The following is a 23622-nucleotide window of genomic DNA, read 5'->3' on the forward strand; positions in this document are numbered from 1 at the left end:
AGATGGTTTGAATATGATCAAAAAAGAAAATGTTTCTCTCTGAGAGCCCAGCTCCACTGTGAAATTATACCATTATTTAGTCTGGATTTTTCTTTAAAAAAAAAAAAAAATCTTCCAGGGATATGAAGATGACCAGGTCTCACAGGCCAGTGTAAACAAGGACAAGGAAGAACAGCATTATGCTAGCTAGTCATGGGGTAATTCCTCATGCTAATAGTGTTTACCCATGACAAACTTATGTGTGGTAAGCACAATTCATCTTGGTCAGCAGTAAGTGGTAAGCATTTTGCCAACTCATTCAATGCCATTTTTAATTGTGTAACTAGAATTACACTTCCTAGTGGGGAAAAAAAAGACTGGGTAGGTCTCTGTTAACCTTTAAAAGCCAACTCCGTAGACAGTGGAACTTCCAAGCACGTTTATCCTTTTTCAGAAGAACGGACTGTGTAAAAAGATTATTTTTAAGAGTGTTATCTGCATTGCTTCAGAAAGCAACACATGGCAATCCTGCTTATGTATTTAAAAAAAAAACACTATGTAGTTGTATTATTTGTGTAATCCTCTTTGACCTTTCCAGAGGGCCTGATCTTTCTTCCCCTTTTCATCCTCAGGCCATCTCCCGCTTGTGTGAAGACAAGTATAAAGACTTCAGGAAATCTGCAAAGAAACGGTCAGTTAGTGCTGACAATCTGACTCTGATTAGATGGTCTCCTGCCATCATCTCCTAACAGTGAAGTCTGGAGTATTTCAGCGGAAGGACTGTTTCATTCATCCAGTTTTTTGGAGGTGTGATGGGGAGAAAACAAGACTTTGGGTTTTTACATTTAGATCTGTTAATCTGCCTTTACAGTGCCTCCCCCTTGCGTAGCACATACAAATAAAAAATTGAATGGAAGGAGAAATCAGTACAGTATTCAGGAGAGGAGATTGGAAGCAACATTTTTTTGTCACTTTCTTCACAGCTTTACCCTTTTTTGGAAGAAACAGCTAATCATATGCTTGAAAGAGAAAAGAAATGGAGTAGAGGCAGAAACTGATTAGAGAATGTGCCATTTTTTAAAATATGCTGTACTCGTCAACAGAAAAGATGGCATGAAACCAAACCACAAATAAGTTTGGCCATGCCACTATATGAATGGAGTTGAATTATTTCATCTTAAATTATTCTCCTTAGTATCTTCTATCAATATATATATATATTTTTTGCATTCCTCCTTGCTACTGCTTTGGGTTATTTCTCCCAATCTTCTGCAGAGCAGGAAATACAAAGTCTGTATCTACAGTAGCACAAGCCTCTGAATAAGTAGTTTTGGTGTTTTTATTCATTGCACTTTTCTCCATAAGTTGACTTATTTGCATTATTTTTCATAATCATTATGCCTATGTTATGTTTTATATGCCTTTTATTGTACTTAAAAATAACTTGACCATAGTGCTGAACCAAAAGTGTATATGGAGATCAGATGATCACTCGTAACTTCATTATGTATTTTATTTATAGTATACGTAGGTGTGTGTGCCTACCTGAGTTCTTGGAATCATTTATATTTCCTTAATATAAACATAAGATTGTTGAAGTATTCAATGATGATGAGACTTGGGCTAAATTGTTGAAATTTCCATGAGTCCTTTTTGCAGATTTTCATAACATTAGACGGTTAGCAAAATTCATTATATGAAAAAGGGGTTTTTTTTGTATGGCCCAACTAGTTCATTCCTTCACCTCCAGGCCCATGTTTGCAAGCAATAGCCTCAATTTTTATATGTTTACTTTAACTCAAAGTTAGTTTGTATAAAATAAAAAAACTTTAAAAAAAAAATTGTTACAGTGAAAAGGTCCATAGAAGAGCAGAATGTTAATCTTTCCCATGGTATTTCTCACAAGTAGATTGAATTTTAAAAATATATAATAAAAACCCTTGCATTTTTCAGTGTGGGTGCTTATAGAAATTTAAACAAAATTCAAACTGTGAAGACCCATTTTCTCCTATGTTGATCATTGTATTTTTCTGTTGTTGGGTCCCCTTTCATGCCTATTGCCTCCTGAGCTACACAAAAACCTTTTTATATCAAATAATGTATCTATGTAAAAACACTTGTTTGCTCTCTAATGCTTGTGGATATCCTTTATGAAGATTTTTTGCACATTTTAGAAAGATACAGTTGAAAAATCTGCATCCCCTGAATTATTTTTTTGCAAGTATCCTTGAAGTAAATATCAGCAGACTTCCTGTATTTTACTTGCTTTATGCACTACTTCAGTAAATGATAGAGTCCATATTAGTTTTATTAAGCCCTAAGGGCTTATACAAGACATACAAGTTCATAGACACATGATTCATTCCCTGGGCAGTGCTGATCAGATGCCTTGACAGTGGAGAGGCATTGAAAGAATCGAAGTACTATACCAAACAGAGTTTTCTATTAATATTCTTGTGATATGGCATAGTATGATATATGAAAGTTTTGCCCGTAACTTCTCTTGATGTCTTTCAGGGCACTAAAAGTAATCTAATTCTGATCCTTTATCAGTGTGCCAATGGTTTAGAACTGCGAGTAGCCAGATCCATTTCTTTTTCTTGAACGTCTAATGTAAAGATCACTCTTTATAAATAACAATAATAAAAAAATAGAGCATTTGAAACTCAATTCAAAATATTGCTAAGAGGATATTTTCCTAGCATTTGGACTTGGAGATCCCTGCCAAGTGTAAGTTTAGGTTTTACAGATATGTAAAATGTTTTGTTTTATCAAGAATTTGAAAAACAATTTTCTGTTATCTTTATAGCAGGAATATTAATATTCATATTTCTAGTGATAGAGATTAATTCTGAACTATGTAAAAATCTCAGTGCATCTGCTATAATTTTTGTGGAGTTTATTAAACTACTTTAAAGATTGTATAGTCTATTTATTGTATGTATGTACATACATTCTGATAAAAAAAAGTGGATTCTGTAAAACCTGGCTCAGTCATGTTTAAACTATTGAATATTGTTTTAGCCTTGTGCACTGGACTCTACCTCTGTATAGGAAAATTTTCCATATCCTTAATTAGTACTGATTCTGTGGTTAACTTGGTTGTTTCTTGCACTAAGAATTAAAAAGAAAATCTGCTCTGTGTATTTTTTTTCTTTAGTTTCAGATTTGCATTTAGAATCACTTACATTTGGCTAGACTTTTCTTTCTCACATTGTGATGGAATACTTTGCTTTCTGTTCTGGTTTCTTCTAAGTCTGCCACAGATACACATAACAATACCATATTTATCAATAAATCTGAGTATCATTTGCTCACAAGATACTCAATTCCATGTAATTAAAAATGAAATTATTTCAGATTATACTGTGTTAATGTCATTTTGGAAATGTCATTGGATGGCAAATATAACCATAAGAGGGAGATGGTTTTTTTTCAGGAACAAACAAAAAGAGGCCAAATAATGTTTTATCCACACACATAGGTTATGGATTTGTTTTCGGCACAAAGTGCGTTGTGCCCATGAAAGCTTGTGGTACCATCTACATTTTTTGTTAATCTCTAAGGTGCTGCAGGACCATCCATTGCTTTTTAAGTACCACAAAAGTACAGTAAATTCTGTGTTATCCGGCACACTCGGGGATTAGGGCGTTCCGGTTATCTAAAAATTCCAATTAGCTGAGGGTCCCATCAACCTAGGAAAAACAAATGGACAATCATAGTAAAACTCAGGTTTTTAACATTGGTAGTTTTGGAGTGTGAGGCAGTTGGTCTCTCATTTCTATTTTGAGTTAAAGATGATTAGTACTTCTTAAATAAAAAAAAATTGTTAAGCCAATCATGGTAAACCAAGCCAGGCCTGTGCGCCTGAAGATGTGATACTATTGTGGCTGGGGGCAATGCTGGTTAACACAGTTTTCCGGTTAACAGAGTGCCGGATAACAAAGGTTTCACTGTATCATTTCAAAATTCTGCAGAGGTGTTTCTGCATTTGTTATTCAGCTGTTGTCTTAAAAATAGAACACCAAGTTCATATAAGTCCTCAGATATCATTATCTTAATGAGTTATACACTGTTTTGGTCTCATGGGCCCTTGCATTATAAGACTAAACAGTGAGAATTGGAGAAATGTTTGTTTGTAGATGACATCTTGTAATGGTTTTTCTGTGCACCCTTTTACATCCAGCTTCCTCAACAGCAGTTGATGTTGCAGTTCGTGAATCATTTCAGCCTTTGTTTCCTCTTTTTTGTAACCACTCTTCCTTTAGGTTTTCTTTTATTAAGTTTTTAAATATTGGAATCAATATATAAATAATTTGTATGGAAAAGAGCTGTTTAACAGCAAAAAATAGAAAGGTTTTTCAAAAATATATATTTATACATATACACTCCTTTTACTAATAAAAATATTAAAATTCCTGGATCATGGCTGCGTGACTTTTCACTGGTTGGCATTTTCTGCCTCTCTGAGGCTGACTGGCCTCTATCTGGCACGTTCAAATTATGTTTTAAGCACCAGTGTCTTGAATAACCACCTGCATGTTTTTAGTGCAGCCATTATCCATTTTAAATATTTCTTCCTTTATCCACTGCTTTCTTTACTATTGCTAGATAAACCCTGGGTATGGCGTAAAGCCTAGAAGTTGCAAACTCCTCAGCAGAAGTTACAGAGCTTCCTAATGTAGTTTTTTTTTGTATATGGAGGCAGATGACGAAGTGACATCTGGCAATCTTGGCTATGTACAGAAAATAGCATTATGTAGGAGGAGGTACAAAAACACAAGTTTGGAGCGCCTGAGACGAAAAAGCCTTGACAGATGAAGCAACAGAAATTGTTTACAGACACACATTGGTCACAGATGTGATATTTTCTAATGATACATCGAAACTGCAGGTGGAAATGCTTGCTCAGAACTAATATTGTGTTCTATCATGGACAATTCACCAACAGCTCTTACCTTAACAACCATTTAGAAGTGCTAGTTTATAGAATTCTGTACACACCGTCCCTGTAACATAAATACATTTTTTTCTCCCAAGTGTTGAGGGTTGTTACAATGCATCCAATGTTTCTCCTGCAAAGGAAATGTCTTGGGCTGACCCCTTCATGATGTCACTAGTATATGTTATAAGACTAAAGTGTCAATGGGTGTCAGGACTTCAATCCATACAGAAACTAAGCACAATCATTTCAAGTGTTCAGAGCCATGCAACGCAGCAGGTGTCTTTCTCCTGAGGAAATACCTTTTCTCTCTTCCAGCAGGCCATCCCTTTCCCTCCCCCTGGACTAGCAAGATCACCGCTATTTCCCTGTCCCTGAGGCCACAAAAGAGGGAGGTGGGAACTAGAACTGGTATAGAACTGAGGGGCTAGCATAGGATGTGCCCTGGCCCTTGTCAAGGGAAAATACATTTTATTGGGTATGGAAAGATGAAGAAGAGAAGCAGCTGATCATGAAGAGACAAAAGAAGGCATTGTGGGCAGAGATGGTGAGACCAGAAATTACCATTCTAATCATCTAGTTTGACCTCCTGCCTAACAGCAAACCTAGAATTTTACCCAAGTAATTCCTTTAGCAAGAGCTTATCTTCTGATTGAGCTAAAGCTCATCTTTTAAAAGGCATCAGATTCTTGAACTAGTCTTCCCTCCTTGTGTATGGCATAAATCTACAGTATGACTTCAAGAAATAAATGAAAATTGATGACGTTTTGATATCAATAGAGCAGCTGCTCCTCTGCATTTTGTTTTGCTTCAAGTGTGCAAACTCATGTATAGCATTTCTGTTTATTTTTGTAACATTACTAGATCCTCAGGGAAGCTGAAAGAAACCCTGAGAGAGCCAGAAATAGCAGGAGACAGATTCAAGCTTAAGTACTTGACAGAGCAGTATTAATGCATTGTTTCTTGTAGTGATGAATTTACCTAACCTTGTAGTTCATCATAATCACTCTTGTTTGCCTCTGTTTTTTTTTTAGTTCATTTCCTGATGTACATTCTTTATTAGCTGTAAAACCTGTATGGCAGATCATACAAAAATAAGAATACATTAAAAACTAAAGTCTCTTCTAATGTTTCAGTATGGAGCTAGCAAAGGTGCTTTCGTGCAGAACAGGTTCTAACTTTTTAAATGGCCATAAGCCTATACATACACAGCATTTTTTGTTCTGTAGGCAGAATTATTTCCCCTGTAGCAGTAAGCCAGCTATATCAATAGTCCTGTTAGGTCTATGTCCACATGTGTGTTTTATAGGAGTTTTGAGGTTTTTTTAAATACGACAGCTGTGTTGTCACATTACAATGGGATCACCTTAAAATTACAGCATGCAGAAGAGCCATTTCCTGAGGCCTCATGTAGGTCAAAGATAAGCAAAGAATTTGAGTTTTGTCAAATTTGTTACAGGGGAACTTTTGAACATGAGGATTAGTCACAGCTGGGGATTTGAACAAATGTCACGCTCTAACTGCTAAGTTTGCATGCTGATAGCTATAGCCTGATTTGCCAGGTGCATTAGAAAACTGGCAACCTGCGTGGAGCTGGGAAGAGAGCTCCCTAAAAGCATTAAACACATTCTCAGTCATTACTTCAGGAAGGAAAGGGCAATGGTTTACTTCCTTTAATAACAAAGTCTAGCTCTACCAGCGGAGTGACAAACAGAGGGTGTGTGTGTGTGGTGGGAAGGAGCATGGTGTGAGAGAGAGAGAGAGAGAGAGGGGGAGAATTTTCAGCCCACTGAGCTGTTTAACCACAGCATAGGGGCCATTTAGACTACTTGGGTTTTTTCCTCACTCCTCTATCTGGCACATAGGCTAGATACTGTGAAAATAGCACATTAAAGATGTCTGAAGTGAAAGAGTCTTGGGAGGGTCAGTGAGTATTCCTCCCCTTAGCATGCCTGATCTGAAGGCTGAGTTGGGTGCTCATGACACAATATCCGCATTGTGTAAATCAGTTCAATGACTGATTTAGCAATAGTCTTTGTTTTAGATTGGAGATGAATGAAGTTGAAGAGCTTGCTGTCCATTCTGTACTGGAGCCATTCAGTGATGAAGATCACTGTTCTTTCTGTAAGCTGTTTGCTTGAATGGTCACTCAGAAGAAATTCAAATGCCACCAAGATGATTAGCAGAGGATCCATACATAGCTAGGTTTTGTGTGTCTACTGGTGGTTCACATTCTACATGCCTAGGTGCACATAACATTATTCTGCACATGGATGAAAAAGATTAGAGGGAACAGTGATGAGGATGATCGCAAAGAAGACTGCAGAAAGGGTTGGACTGCTGACACAGCCTTGCTTAACACTGGCCTTAAGCAGAAAGGTTTCCATTTCAGGTCCTTTGCTAATGACCATCACAGACTTCTCATGGATGGCAACAAAATTTGGTAGACACCCACATTTGAGAACTTTCCACAGACCCTCACTATTAACCTTCCAGTTATCATTGTCCTGCTTCCATTGCTACCTGCCAATTGCCACAGGACATGGATGTGAATATGGAAGACACCTTTCAATGTGGGGAAACTGTTGCATGACAGTGTTCACATGGCTCTTGACAGGATGAGGAACATAATCCAGTCGCAAGGAAACCAAGACAAAAAAAGACTTTCATCATGCTACAGCCTTCATCTGCTTTCACAGCCACTGAGAGAAATGGTCTCTTCAACCACCTGTTCTGCCATTGAAGACTTGTGCTGTTCATCTGGAACCTCAATTTTAACCATGCTGTCTTGGGTGATTTTGCCATGTAAGCAAGATTCCTGATGGCATAACTCTCAGGAGCATGTGAACACTCAAGCCACTCCACCCCCATCAAGGTCAAGATGTAATAGGGTGGTGCAACTGCAGTGCTCATTATAGAAAAGGGAGATGTATGACAAAATGCCATTATTCTGGAAATCCACTTGTGATGGATTATATAACAGAAGTCCCATTGGGGTTGTCACTCAGTGTGCTGATCAAGCCACTGATGCCCACCTTCCTACCCTTTGGGGAACCCCACCATGCTGCTCTGCTGTGCCAGAAGCTCTGGATTCCCCCAGCCATGCCACAGATTTGGGTTACTGCCCCCCAGCAGACCAACATGGACATTGAACTAGCTTAGTGCTGGGAGGACTCATCTATAAGATCATTGATTACATCCAGGAACCCACCTCCCAAAAGGGACCAAAACCCCAACTGAATCAGTCTTATTCTGTGTAAAAGTTTTACACAGAGAAAGCTCATAAAGATGTCCACCTCTTTTACTGATGAAAGAGAGATGCACATTGGTTGCTGTCTTCCTCAGGTTACAGTTATTTAACTGGGCTTAATAAAAATGCTTTTGTTTATCATCAAGTATAAAAAGAAAGATTTAAGTGGTTGCAGGTTAAAACAGACAGATCAAAGTAACTACTAAGTTAAATAGACAGAGACGCCAACTAACTCTAAGACACAAAGAAACTTGTTACATGTGATTTTACCCTAAACGGTAATCATCTCAGGCCAGAGTTGATCCTTTTGTGACCTTGGCCCAGCAGCTTTTTTATACAGTTGCCTTCACCTTTTTTATACAGTTCTTTGCTTCCTGGTTCCTTCATGTGTATCCTCTCAGAACGGGCAGGCAATTTCTCAAGCCAGCTGAAGTCAAAAAAGGAATGATTTATTTTCATTCCTTAAATAGACTTTCCTCAGGACTGGAGCTCTTTGTTTAGCTCTCCCCATCCCTCATGGAAAAGTACCAGATTAAGATGGATTCCAGTAGCAGGTAGCATGGTCACATGTCTTTCTATGATCAACCACAGTTTGGGATTACCGGAAAAATAAAACCATTCATGGGTAGTTGGTTTGAGTATTGTGCCATTAAGCTCCTAAAGTATCATTAATGGCCCTCATTAGCACATTTAGAATTTTTTTAAAAGATTCACACTTCATATTTCTAATTTCATATACAAAAATGATAAATGTACAAAAATAAGATATACAGATTCAGTAGAATGTAACTTTAAGATGTTATATGACTTGTTTTGCATAAAGTGTCTTTGAATCATGCATATTCATGAGACAATTTTCAAAAGCAGGAGAGGCATGACATGCTTGAGCTGCTTATTTAATTCTCCAGCAAAGGATGTGTATATTAAATGAAATGACAGATTATTTATTATTGTTACCTTTATTGTTGCGATGGATGCGAGGGGTACTACCCTTTTCTAGACATCACAGTATTCAGTAACTAATGGGTTAAACCCAAAACAGAGGGTATCCAGGAAGTGTTGGCAGGGAGTCAGGAGAGTCAATGGGAAGAAAATGTGAGATTTGAATTGAAAGCAGTGATGTGCCTGCTACAGTTCTTTGTTTGTGTCTTAGAGAGAAGAATGTGGGGAAAGATGAAGTGAACTTTGGGAGTCAGACATGGAATGTCCAGCAATATTCACGTCTAGAAAGGATGAAACCTGCAAACAAGAAATGTGAGTAGACAGGGAATGTGTAGTTAGACACGATCAGGTTATTTTTTTAATTTCTGGTTTATGAACTCTATGCTGAGCCCATTTCCACCCCTCCCCTGTACACTGTAACTGAAGTTGAATCCCAGGGAAGAAATTGTCTGTGTTTTAATCTGTTTTTTTTTCAGTTGCTCTGTAAAACCTGGCAACCAAATATGCTTTACAAAGTATGCCTTTTGTTTTGTTAATAAAATTACCTTTTAGAAGGTTGATCTGATTCCTGTGTCCTGCAAGTCAGGAGGGTCTGTGTGTGCGCATGCCTGCGACTGAGGGGTCAGCTATTAGAAATTACTTTTTGTTTTTAAGCTCTCTCCTGAAGGAGGAGGGTAAAAGAGCTCAGGATATCCCACACGAAGAAATTCCCAAGTGAGTCTTCCTGGGTTCAGAAAAGGGGTTTTGCACATGGGTGGTGGCAACATACCACCCATGCTCAAGGAATCTGTGACACAGGGAAGCTTGAGCAGAAGCCTATGGAGGCAAGTATATTGAAAGTCTCTTGCAGGCCCCCACCTTCTTTACCTGAAGTGCTAGAGTGAGGAACAGCCTTAACAACTGTATTACACCTTACTGGAAATGTGTGACCCTTCCCCCCCAACAGAATCATGGTATAGTAAAATATGGACTGAATTTGTAATGAAAAAGCTTGCACACCTACACACAAGAGAAGCACTAAATGAATAGCAGGTATGTAGAAATTTAGTCATTCTTTCTAACATACTCAGAAGAGGAGGGCTCTCCACTCAGCAAGCCAGAATCATTAGCAAAGTTCTTCAGATATTAACCTGATCCGAAATAAGCAAAAAACCCAGGACTGGGTTTTCTGGAAAGCTGAGCTATTTAGGACTGTGCTGATGTTTAATTTTAACTTTTCTTAAGTTTCAAAGAATGTAGCAAAATGATCTTTGGAAAAACTGATCAGATACATATATAAAAACAGCATGGGGTTGGAGGGGGGAGGAGTTTCCCATGGGAAAGATAAAAGCGAGGCTGGGAATTGATGTGGCAGAAAGATAAGTGGCTGAGTTGTATGTGGAAGAGGGGGATATTCGAATGTATAACTGGAAGGGGAGAAAGAAGCTAATCTGTGTTTCTCTTCTCCCCTATTACTTGTACTTTATATCTCTTTTCTTTGGCTTTTAGATGTAAAATATTCAGGGCAGAAGACAAATATTCCTCTGTGTTTGGAAAGCGCTGATATTCCATCAGTATCAGAAATGTGAGAATCAGCAATGCCAGCAAGGGCTGGATTTTTATAATAATTAAGGCCAAACCCAGGACTGGGTTTTCTAAAAAGCTGAGCTATTTAGGAACCTAAATGTAGCCTGATTTTCAGACGTTCTCCCCAGTCTTTGTTCTGAGTAGGAGCTGTTAAGTATAGAGTAGGCAGAGAATCTGGCAACTTCATTGAGATGCTAAATTGCTCAGCTCTTATGTTCAGAGTCACTCTGCATAAAGACACATGCACAGACTGTATCTGTGCTGGCAGTATCATTAGATGTGTATGGGGACACAGATTTGGCTGCTTGAGCAGCACATAAGTCGATTTAGTCTATTGTATTGCTTGCAGAAATGGTCAAACCTGAAGCTTTGGAGTATATGGGAACTGGGGTACAGGAAATCCAATAATGAAGCAATAATCATTCCCTTAATCCAATAATGCTCATTCTGGAGTGCTATTCAAATGAATGTGAGCAGTGATGGAAGATTCTGTCCCTTGCATGAGACCATTTTGCATCCTGAAGCATGAAATTTAATGATATCACGCTGTGCTCATAACTTTAAATGTTGTTAGTTATTACATTATTCATTACTTTAATTACTTCTACCACAGTAATTTCTTAATTTTTTTCCTGCAGGAATGAATTCCACAGGTTGACTGTATTCTCTCTCTCTCTCTCTCTCTCTCTCTCTCTCTCTCTCTCTCTCTGTGTGTATATGTGTGTACACATACACACAGAGCTCAACAAAGTATTGTATCTACTTGCCTGTGGCAAGTAGATTTCAGCCTGACACCCCATTCGCCAGCCGCACGCGTACACAATGTGAGGCTGGCGAGCGGCTTTCGCCGCGATCATCGAGCCCTGTGTGTGTGTGTGTGTGTGTGTGTGTGTGTGTGTGTGTGTGTTATGCGCCCAAGGGCAAAGGCAAAATTTGTCGTGTCCCCCCCCAATTATTTGTTACCCCCTCCTCCTGATGCAGCAGCAGCAGCACCTTCCCCTCCCACTCCCACCGATGCCTCGCACTCAGAAGTTGAACTAAGGGAAACAGGGTGTCCCCCCGAGCAGCCGTCTTCCGCACCTTTCACTCCAGCTCCTGCCGCTAGTGCTGGGGCAACCCAGGCAGGCGGAGAGGGGACTGGGGCTGCATGGCTGCAGCTCGCCCCATGCACCTAAGATTCTGCCTTCCCCTGGCAGAGCAGCATCTTCTCGGGCAGCTTCGCCTTTTCCTTCAGCACTTTGCAGCTAGTCATTTCCTCCAGAGCCTGAGCTGGGGGTCCTTGCATCATGAGCGGGCAGTGTGTGGAGCGATGAAGAAACCACCTGCCACTGGGGCCTAGCCTCAGGGGCGGGAGGGAGGCTGGATTCCGCTCTCACCTTGGGACTGAGCCTGTAGCTGCACCTGGAGAAGGACATTTCTCCGCACCCAGCTGCTAACAGCATAACTTTTGGCAGCTAAATTGGTCCCCCACCCGCAGCAACTGCCCCTGCCTTGCTACACCACTGTAGCTTTTAGACCCTAATAGGCTAAGATACAAATTTTCACTATACCCTGCACATCTTTGAGTTAGAGGCCCCCTAAAACTTAATTTCAGAGGTTCTTCAGAGTATATTTCAGGTGGCTAAGATGTGCTGAATCAGGGCCTAAATAAAGGTAAATAACAAACCACAGTATTGCTTCTGCCTGAAACTAAATCAAGATTACAAAGCAACAAAAACAGTAAAATGTGCCAATGATGATGGCTGATCATAAAGAAAGAAAAGAAGAAAAATCAGAAGCTACACACTTAGTGGGTCTCTACCCATTGAAACATAGCCTTTAGGACATGGTGCTTTAGAAAAGAGAGAAGATCTGAAAAATTCAGTACAAAAAAACACAGAAAGATATTTGGAGCAACTTAAGTTTGTGTAATCTAAGGGTACGCCTACACAGCACCCTTCTGTCAGAATAAGCTACACAATTTGTGTTATGCAAATTGCGTAGCTTATTCCAAATCTAGGTCAAAAGAGCTTATTTTGAAATTTGGTGCTGTGTAGACAAAATGAGGCACTATTCCAACAAATCAGAATGGCGTGCCCACTATTTTGGGAAATAGCGGGCACGTTTAAAGATGCGGTGTTGCTATTGCGGGATACTTCTGGTATCCCAAAATAGCGCCGCAATCTAGAAATACCCTAATTTACCCCATGCTAGAAGCCCAGTATAAATGGACTCCAGGTGGCTTGGTCTCACTTCTCATGGACACCTTCCTGCTTGCATTGTTCAAAAATGAGACACTGCTTATAACATGTTGAATAATATTGTGGTATTCTGAAGAGGAACGTACGGGAATTGTGACGCTGTCTGGTTGCAAGATGAGGCATAAATCTATAAAGAATCCAGGACTAAAGAGATCTCTCTTTAAGGATGGAAAGTTTTTAGTTATCCTTAATTAAATTCCCTCCGTTAATTTCAAAAGGGCAGCTTTGAATGTTCTTATTCTCAGCTGAACTGTGTGTGCGCAATGCAGGCTAATGTTTTCTGGGATGCCAAATTAGCACTTTGTTTTCTTGACAAAATCCAGATGGAAATAATGATTAGCATGAAAGCTAGTAAAACATCAGCCTCCTAAATGTGAATTAATATAACCAAACAGAAGTACTTGCCTTTCGATAATTGTGGTATAATTCATTGCAAAAATCAGCCATTTGCAATCATGCCTTTTGCAGCCCCTCAAGTAAGGCTGTTGCATCCCTTTGCCCTGCGGATCGCTGGATGCTGGAATGGAGCCAACGGGCCGTAGGCAGTGAATACAGTTTGGAACCAGGCTGGCGCAAACCCAGCACTTTCTGTCACCTATTCCCTCCCCTCCCACCACCTCATTCCCAGCTGTGCGTAGTGCTCCTGGAGCACAGCTGAGAATCTGAGCCTCCATTTCTGTGTGTTATATTTTTGTAGAGTGATTCCAGTCCTGCCTTTGTCTTATTTGTACATGACAGGTAATTCCAGCTCTCCCTGGCCCCGGCAGAGCAAGTCTCAAGATTTGCTAGAAAAGTTACCCTTTAGTATCAAAGAAAAATGTGACTATCCTCATGCAGTTTCCACTTCCTCTCAAAAAAAAAAAAATCTGACTGTTTTGATGAGGCATTACATACAATCAGGCTGTAGTTTTATTTCCCCACTCCACCTCTTCTAATCTTACACCAACCTGCTAGCAATGCAGGATTCAACTTCAACTCTGAGGTGACAGGGTACAAAAAGAAAGAGCGGCCATTGTGGGAGTGGTAGAGGAAGGAGAAGGTAGGGGTCAGAGCTTGACCTTGCAACTCAGGAGAGCCCCAGTTAATAGCAAGCTCTGCTGGGCTTTGCACTGCTCTGCTTCACCAGGGTGAGGGGAGGAATTTTCTTCCATGCTCATAAAATGTAATATCCTCTGTGCAGCTTCTGTGAAATGGGTAGTGGAAGGAAGATCCTAGCATCAGCCACACACTTACTTGCAGCTCCCGCTTCCCCATTTGTCCCATTGTCCTTCCCAGCTTAAATTATCACCATAGGCTGGCACATAGGAAATGAATTCTGCACATCCAATTTGCAAATCCTCTTAACTTTGTCAAAGTGGAGCCCAGTGTAGGACCAAGTGCTAGCTCTTTCTATGAAGTTTGTTTGTGTATATGTGTGGGTAGAATGGAAAGTATTTTGCAGCATTAACAGTTGTGGTGTCCTTGTGATCACACTTCCTTGTGAAGAATTAATACAAAATATTAGCTGCTTATTGCATTATTGTACCATTAAGCAAGTTCATAGCACTGTATTTTTAAGGGACCTGGAGGATCACAAAGTAGTTGCATAAGGTATTTTGTGAGTTAGAATTGACTGACTAGAAGGAAGGCCATGTAGAATATTTTCCAGTCTCTTCACTGGTCACATGACTGTTAATGACCCAGTGCTGAATCCTAATTAAAATATTTTCCAGTACAGTTGCCCCATAAGAAATCCCAGATCATTAATGCACAGCACTCCCTTCTGACATCCTCTCATTACAATTCACTGGCCTTTATAAAGGTTTGTTGTTCGCTGGTAGCTGAACCAATATATTTTGCACTTTACACTGTAAATATAATTAGAACTTCTGTTTGCTTCAGAACTTTGGGTCCAGCTATCATATTTTCCTTTTAGCTTTGCTAGCTGTCTCTTCCTAGTGCTCTCTAAAGAAGGACCAGAAAATGCATGTAAATGAAGTGTTGCACACGTTGTCTGTGTCAGACCAGTATTTGATTATCCCCCATTCAAAAGGAGGGAGGGAGGGAGAGAGAGAAAGAGGGAAAGAGAGAGCGGGAGGGGGAGGGGGAGGGGGAGGGGGAGAGGGAGAGGGAGAGTGTGTGTGTGGCTATGTCTACACAATGGGGGTTTTCCAGGTTACCTCCGGGATCTTAAAAAAACTTCCGCCATGTCCAGGGAACACATCTGCTCTTCTGCTTTTTTTTTGCAGAAGAGCAGATGCTCTTTCGGAAGCCCGGTCTTCCTTCTTTCACAAGGAAGAAGGGCTCTTCCAAAAGAGGAGGCTTTTCCGAAATTTGGTCCAGTGTAAAATTTGGGCCAAATTTTAGAAAAAGCCTCTTCCGAAAAAACTATCGGAAAAAGATACGCAAATTGTGGAGCGCAATTTGCATACCTTTTTCCAATAGACCATTGTCATGTAGACATAGCCTGAGAGAGAGAATTAGAGCTCCAGTTCCCTTAACTTGAGTCTATTTAGTATTTGTTTTTTGTTTCTACTAGCATTTAGATAATGAATTCTAATTGTAATTGCACGGTAATGTATTGTGACAATACAAAAAAAACATTTTAACATCATCTGAATCTGTTATTTGCACTCCTTAGGAATACACTAATCGGATACTTATCTGTTGCTAGTAGGAAATGAGACCACTCTGCCCCCAGAAATACCATCGAGCTTGTAATGTGAACAAATTATCTGGACAAATTACACTCTTGAAAAAAATCTGAAAACTGGAGCTTCACCATTTCTTTAACAGCTCCTATTGCACATCAGTAGCCTTTCAACCCAACCCTTCTGTTATATAAGTTGCACTGAAAAATTTCTGTCCTCATTACAACTTCTTCTGAATCTAGAAAGATTATAAAAACCTTCAAATTATTATACCCTAAGGACTTGAGAAAGGGCCCTCCCACAGAAAGTAGATCGAGTGTAGCATGCTGTCAAAGTAGAGAGTGAGAGAAATGACAGCTTCTTCACACTAGTCTAAAGCAAACATGCAGAGTTTCAGAACTGGATGCTGTGAAATAGTGGTGAGGAATGTACAGCTTCACACAGCTCCCAGCTCTTAAGTCCCTTCCCTTAACTCTTCAGGCTTGAAACCCAGGATTACTGGAAACAAGTTACCCTCCTGCACCCCCTTGTGGATAATTATGCACTAAGGGTCTGGTGGCACCTTAAAGGCTAACAAAGTTATTAGGGCACAAGCTTCACGAGATACAACATTATAAGTCATTAAGGTGCCACCTTGTTTTTGCTGAAACAAACTAACACAACTCCCTCTCTGAATTATGACACTGTTTTGCAGATTTGTACTGCTCTGAAGGGTTGGGTTATGTATCCACTATATACACATCAGTGTCAGAATAGGGCAAGGATGTATTAGAGCAAGGATGGAAGCTATTCATCACTCCATGTTTTCCTAGCTGACTTTTCTGGGGTGAGCCTGTTTTATACATTACAGTAAGACCCCTGAGGCTCCCAATAATTGCTGGCTGCATGTAAGAGTTTCAGTAATGACATACATTTAAAAAAAAAAAGAGCAACTAAAATCACACCACAATCCTGATACTTGTAGGTATAACTGTGGCTTTCAGGGACTCCATGGGAAAATATAAGGTCTAGGAATGTGGATTACGTTCTGGTTCAAAGCAGGGATGTTAAATAACGGTTAGTAAGCTAAGCGAGTAGTTGATGGAATTTCCATCGACTACTCGATTAGTCAATAAGGGGGTTTGTTGCAGCTTTGCTTTTTAAATGCAGTAAGAGCTGTCCTGGCTCACGTCTAGTCCCAGACTGCTGTGGCTCTGCCTTTTAAATGTAGTAAGAGCCTGGTGGTTCCACAGCATCTGGGACCTGGTGTGAGCTGGGACTGCTCAGTCCTGGCTTGTGCCAGGTCCCCTGCTGTGCCTCTGCCTCCCCTATGGAGACGGTGCTGGGAGGAACAGGCTTCTACGCTGGCTCCCTCCAGCACCGGCTCTTGCTCTCCCCCTCCCCCTCTTTGATACAGAGGTAGAAAGGGTGAGGGGAGAGAAGCGACTAGTCCAGTAGTGACTCAACTACCCAATTAGTCATTTATATCCCTAGTTCAAAGCAAACCAATTAGTCTAGGGGTGGGCAGGACAGCCTTGGTGGCCACCAAGGCAGATGATCCGGCCCATGCCCACCCTGCCATTTCTCCACCCCTAGGCCAATAGAGACCTGGGGACGGGGGAGTGTGCAAAGTCACCTCCCCACACCAGGGGTGCACAGCACCAGAGAGAACCGCCAGCAGTTTTAAAACAGCTGGTGGTTCTCTCTAGCTGCTGCACGCCCCTGACAGGGTGGGGGACAGCGGTGAGAGACTTTGTGAGCCCCTCCTCCTCCAGGCCCTGATTGGGCTGGTGGAAATGTGCAAAGTCTCCTCCTGCCACCAGAGAGATGTGGTGCCTAGAGAGAAGAGCCAGCTGTTCAAAATGGGGATGTTAAATTTTGATTAGTCAGCTAATTCAGTAGTCACTGGAATTTCCATCGACTAATCGATAAGGGGGAGCGCTCACTATCCCAATGCGCTTCTGCCTTTGAAATGTACAAGAGCCACTCGCAGTTCTTGTACATTTCAAAGGAAGAGGTGCAGGGGGGAACCCATGTGAGCGGGGATCTGACTGTTGCGCCAATCATTTTGAAATGTACAAGAAACACCCACAGTTCTTATACATTTCAAAGGGAGAGGTGCAGCAGTTGGGACCCTGCGCAAGCAGGGACTGCTTAGATCCCTGCTTGCACCATTTCCCCCACTATGCCCCTGTCCTCCCTGTGGAGAGAGTGCTGGGGGAACCGCCTTTTAACCTGGCTCACTCCAGCACTGGCTCCTGCTCTCCTCCCACCTTGGTGCCTTTGGCAGCAAGGAGAGGGGAACGACTAGTTTAGTGACTCGACTACCCGATAAGACTAGGATTATTGGATAGTCAACTAGTTGCTTACATCTCTAGTTCAAAACAGCTGCTGATTCTCTCTAGGCACTGGGGGCAGAAGCAAAGACTTTATGCACTCTCCAACCCCCAGGCGCATCTGGGTTTGTGGTCAGGGAAGCATGAGAAGGGTCCTGGCCCTGTTCCTTCCACCAAAGGCTCCGCCCCTTCCAGGGTGGCCGGTGGCCACTTTAGAAATTTGTGAAGTCGCCCGTCTTTAAAAATGATTGCCCACCCTGAATTAGCCACATAAACAATATTAGTAATGTTTTCTACTTTCAGTTTCAGTAGAACTCCTTGGAAGGTGGATACTTTGCAGGCAGAATTGCCTAGCAACCACCATTCCCAAGAACAGAAGCAATTCAGAAGGCCAGGATGTGGAATGTTTACGGCTCAGTGTTGTAAATGATAAATCACAAAATGGAGTGTTGGTGAGAGGCTGCTCTTGACCACCCAATCAGATGAAACAATGGATGAGCAGCTTGTTAAACATCCATTTTCCATGTGTAGAAAGAAAAATTGTATTATCAGGAGAATTTGTCTGATGCCAAGAAAATAAATGCAAGATACGCAACTCCAGCTATGTGAATTATGTGGCTAGAGTCAACGTACCTTGCGTTGATTTTCCGGGGTGGCCCCACAACAGGAGGCTGATGGCAGAAATGCTCCCATTGAATTCCCTTACAACAGCAAGGAATACTGGTGCTGATGGAGTCACCCTTAGTGTTCAATTTAGAGGGTCTTTATTAGACCCATTAAATCAAACCCTGGAAGCTTGATTGCCAGAGCATCGATCATGCGGTAAGTGGAGACGTGGCCTGAGACACTTATGTTGGAGGTCTCAAGCTGCCAGTGATAAAACATCCTTTGGGATTCTAAAAAATATAGAAAACTTACAGAGTAACTGACTTGGGATAATTCTATAGTGGATGAAAATTAATTGATTATTGGATGGTTGTCTAGGTATAAGTGATTGCAAACTATTTTCATTTGCTATATGCAGAAAGGTTATAGACCCATCCAGGAATATATATCTTGCACTTTAAAAACCCAATTTCCCAAAGCTGAAAACAATTCTGAACCAGAGTGGGATGAAATATTTAAGCATAAAAATATGAATAATGGGAAATTGCTTTAAAATAGCTTATTAGATGCACAACTCTCTCTACTCCCCCTCCCCCCCCCCACACAATTTCACAATCACAGCAGAAGACATTTTTGGTTTAAAAAATCCTTGTTTAAGGGAAGAGGTAAGGGAGCAGAATAAAAAAATAACACATGGAAAAATAGGGAAACTGAACAATGAGTATAAATCAGCTGTTAGGAAATACAGAAAGCTGAAAAAGGAAGCCAACATATCAGTGAAAAATCTACAGCCAATAGAATTAAGAAATTCTTTAAATACACCAAGAATGATCTGAATCCTAGCAATTGTGTGGCTCAGATATTATACAAGAATGGTAAAAATATCATTTGTATTGCAGACAAGCTAAAAGTATTTGATAAATTTGGAAAGAAGCAGGATTATGTACAACAGTAATAATGGAAGTCTTGTGTGTTCTATCAGGAAAGATGCTACATAGCAATTAAACATTTTTAAATCTGCAGGGCCAGATAACCTGCACCCAAGAGTATTAAAAGAGTTGGCTGGGGAGTTCTGAGTCATTGAATTGTTTGTAACAAATCTTGGAAGATGGGAGGAGGAGTGCCACAGGACTGGAAAAATGCTTATGTACCAATACTTGAAAAGGGTAAATGGAATAACCTGGGAAAATATAAGTAGGTTAGCCTGATGTTGATCCTGGGCAAAGTCAAGGAAAAGGCTGATATGGGACATGCAAAGAATTAGAAGATGCTAGCGGAGTTTTATAGAAAACAGATCCCGGTATTAAATTTTGATTATATCCCAAGTTTGGCAAATAGAAGTAACCTGGTCATGAAATGGACAGCTGTAAGGCCCTTGACTTGTGCACAAAATACTGGCAAACCATACTAGAAGGATGTGAGTTGTAACCTTCTCTAATATATTGCGGTCTAATCACTCTGGGTACGTCTACACAGCAGCGTTTGGAATAACTGACATTATTCTGAAATAACATAGTGCACATCTACACTACAAGCCTTTATTTAAAAAAATGTCAAGCTGGGGGACGACTTACTCCAACTCCTGTAACCCTCATTTCACGAGGAATAGGGATGTCGAAGGAAGAGTGCTCTTTTTGACTTCCTGTGGTGTAGACAGCACCAAAATCTGAATTAAGCTATTTCGATTTCAGCTACACAATTGACATAGCTGAAGTTGCATAGCTTAATTTGACATTAGCTCCGTTGTGTAGACATACTCTCTGTGTGGATCTGCTAGTGCACTCTGAAAGATACCTAATTTGTGTTAACAAATAGAGCAGTGGTCACCAAACAGTAGATGGGGATCTACTGGTAGATCTTGGAGCCTCTGACAGGTGCTTCTTACTGGTTTGGCCTGGAAGCTATCAAACACTGGCACTTCAGTTGCCCGTCCCCCCCACTGTCAGCTGTTCCTGTCCTCTGCCTTGGAGCTGCCCCCTTGGGAGCCTTCTGCTTGCTGTGCAGGGTGTGAGAGGGAGAAGAGGGTGGGAGCACTGATGCCAGGGTGTCCCTTGTCCCCCCACTTCTGTACCCAATCTCCACACAGGGAGAAGGGGATGGCGGGAGCTTGGCAATGCAAATCTCTGTCACACACACACACACACTGTGTGTCTCTCTCTCATTCTCACAAACACACACTCTCATCTCCCTACCCAGAAGACCCAGCAGGGAGTTTCCGCATGCTGTCTTTGCCTTCAGCCACCACTCCTGCAGCTCCTATTACAGGGAACCATGGCCAGTAGAAGCTGTGTGCTCAGTGCTTGTAGATGAGGGGCAGCATATGATGCCATGGAGCCATTGCTGTCCATGCCAGCTGTTTGCAGGAGTGGTGCAGGGCCAGGTCAGGAATAAACCTATAAAGAGTAATTCCACTGCTCCACCACCTGGAAGCCATCTCCGTTAAATGGTGGCCAGTAGGAGCCTGCTTCCTGAACCCCTTTCCCAGCCCTGAACCTCCTTCTCTTACACCCAACCTCCTGCCCCAGACGTGAGTCCACCTGCACCCAAACTCCTTCCCAGAGCTTGCACCCTGAAACCCTTCCTGAACTCCAATCCTTCACACTGGGCTAAGCCCAGAGCCCCGTCCACTCTCCAAACCCCTGGGCCATGACCAGAACCTAGACCCCAACCTCTACTCCAGCCTGGTGAAAGTGAGTGAGGATGGGAGAGGAAGGGGGACGGAGTGAGCACGGTGAGGCCTCGGAGAAGGGGTGGAAGAGAGGCAGGGCCTTAAAGAAAGGGCAGGAAGGAAGTGGGACAAGGGTATTTGGGTATGAGAGAGATCTTACATTGCACTTCAATTGAAAAAGTGATCTTGTGGTTAAAAAGCTTGGAGACCACTGAAATGGACAAAGCATAGCTTTACTACACATCACAAATCATACCCTTCTAGCATGCCTCTAGCATGCCGTATAGACAAGCTGTTTGTCCCACATGACATTCTGAATAAAAATAAAAAACAAAGTAGTGTTATAGATCTCAAAACTGAATTGCAAATGGGGAAGCGTCAGTCAATGGGGTATTTTTACTGGGACACTTCAGGGATCTGGTCTCTTCGTAATGCTATTCATTATCTGGATTAATGATGTGAAAGTAAATATGACATCATTGTTGGTAAATTGTGCAGATGACACAAAAATTGGTGCCTTGGAGCAGGTCAGTTACAGCAGGATAGTCTGGTAAAGTTGGCTCATTGGAACAGCATCCATTTTAATACAGTCAATGTAAAGTCATACCTATAGAAATAAAAAATATAGGTCACTCGCAATCAGATAACATTTCTTTAGTGGTCCCAAGCTGCCCTGGAGGGGGTGGGGCCAGGTGACTTCTCATGCACCCCCACCCACAGACTCTGATTGGCTTGGGGGCGGGGGGAGTGAGCAAAGTCTCCTGCCACCAGGGATGCATAGTGCCTAGAAAGAACTGCCAGCTGTTTTGATCAGCTGGCAGTTCCCTCTAGGTGCCATGTGCTCCTGGTGGCAGGAGGAGACTTTGTGTGCTCCCCCCACTCCCAGACCAATCAGGACCTGGGAGCAGGAGGAGCACCCAAAGTCTCTCGCCCCCTGTCCCTACCCTGCCAGGGATATGCTGCAGCTTGAGAGAATCTTCAGCTTTTTTAAAACAGCTGGTGGTTCCCTCTGGTGCTGTGAATCACTGGCAGGGGGAGGGAACTTTGCATGCTCCCTCATCCCCAGGTCTTGATTGGCCTGGGGAGAGGGCAGGGGAGTGTCAGCACAGTCTGTTCTAGCTCATAGTAGATAATCAGCAGAATATGACTGGGTATTTCTCTAGATTAGAAGATGTACTTTAGTTCAAATGGACTTAATGTGGAAATTACGAGGAGAGGTTTTATTGTTGATGTTTGCTGGAGGTCAGACAAGATCATTGTAATGGTACCGTCTGGCATTAAATCTATAAAAAGACCATGCCCCCTCATTTTTAGGATGAGTGAATTATTAAACTAGTAACCTTCACAGGAATATATGTTCTTAGTAAAGAGTCATCTGTTTTCTTCAACCATAATGCCTGGAGGTGAATGCCTGGCTGCGACGATGGTGTCGCCAGGAGGGATTCGGCTTCCTTGATCACGGGGTGCTCTTCCAGGAAGGACTGCTTGGCGGAGATGGAGTTCACCTTTCCAGGAGCGGGAAGGCCTTGTTTGGACACAGACTGGCTAACCTTGTGAGGAGGGCTTTAAACTAGGTTTGTCGGGGGCAGGTGAGCAAAGCCCACAGGTAAGTGCTGAATGTGCGGGACTGGGAGATGGGTTGGAAATGGGGGGGACTACGGCCTATAATGGCAAGGAGAAAGGAGGGTCAGGGCACAACAGGGAGGCAAGATCAAATCAGTATCTTAGATGCCTATATACAAATGCGAGAAGTATGGGTAATAAGCAGGAAGAACTGGAATTGCTAACCAATAAATACAACTATGATATCATTGGTATTACAGAAACCTGGTGGGATGGGACGCATGATTGGAATATTGGTATGGAAGGGTACGGCTTGCTCAGGAAGGACAGACAGGGAAAAAAGGGAGGAGGGGTTGCCTTGTATATTAAAAATGTACACACTTGGACTGAAGTGGAGATGAACGTAGGAGATAGCTGTGTAGAGAGTCTCTGGGTTAAGCTAAAAGGGGTAAAAAACGAAGGTGATATCATGCTAGGAGTCTACTACAGGCCACCTAGCCAGGTGGAAGAGGTGGATGAGGCCTTTTTTAAACAATTAACAAAACTATCCAAAGCCCAAGATTTGGTGGTGATGGGAGACTTCAACTATCCAGACATATGTTGGGAAACTAACACAGCGAGGCACAGGCTATCCAATAAGTTTCTGGACTGCATTGGAGACAACTTTCTGTTTCAGAAGGTTGAAAAAGCTACCAGAGGAGAAGCTGTTCTGGATTTGGTTTTAACAAATAGGGAGGAACTAGTTGAGAACTTGAAAGTGGAAGACAGTATAGGGGACAGTGATCACGAAATAATAGAGTTCATGATCTTAAGGAAAGGTAGAAGGGAGACCAGCACAATTGAGGTTATGGATTTCAGGAAGGCAGATTTTGATAAGCTCAGAGAACTTGTAGGTAAGGTCCCATGGGAAGCAAGACTGAA

At 41.8% G+C, this 23622-nt stretch overlaps 1 protein-coding gene across 12 annotated transcripts in view; it reads left to right on the forward strand.

Moving 5' to 3' along the window:
• Positions 1–3117, forward strand: part of CCNY (cyclin Y) — a 174303-nt gene extending 171186 nt beyond the window's left edge. For all 12 annotated transcript variants that reach the window (XM_006133021.4, XM_075922696.2, XM_075922695.2 and 9 more), the window contains one exon: positions 612–3117. In XM_006133021.4, coding sequence (XP_006133083.2) covers positions 612–728 — 117 coding nt within the window. In that variant the 3' untranslated portion in view covers positions 729–3117. The remainder of the gene's footprint in view (positions 1–611) is intronic.
• The last annotated feature ends 20505 nt before the right edge of the window (positions 3118–23622 follow it).

Source organism: Pelodiscus sinensis, chromosome 2 (genome assembly GCF_052426305.1).
Source record: "Pelodiscus sinensis isolate ZL-2025 chromosome 2, ASM5242630v1, whole genome shotgun sequence".
NCBI classification, from domain to species: Eukaryota; Metazoa; Chordata; order Testudines; family Trionychidae; genus Pelodiscus; species Pelodiscus sinensis.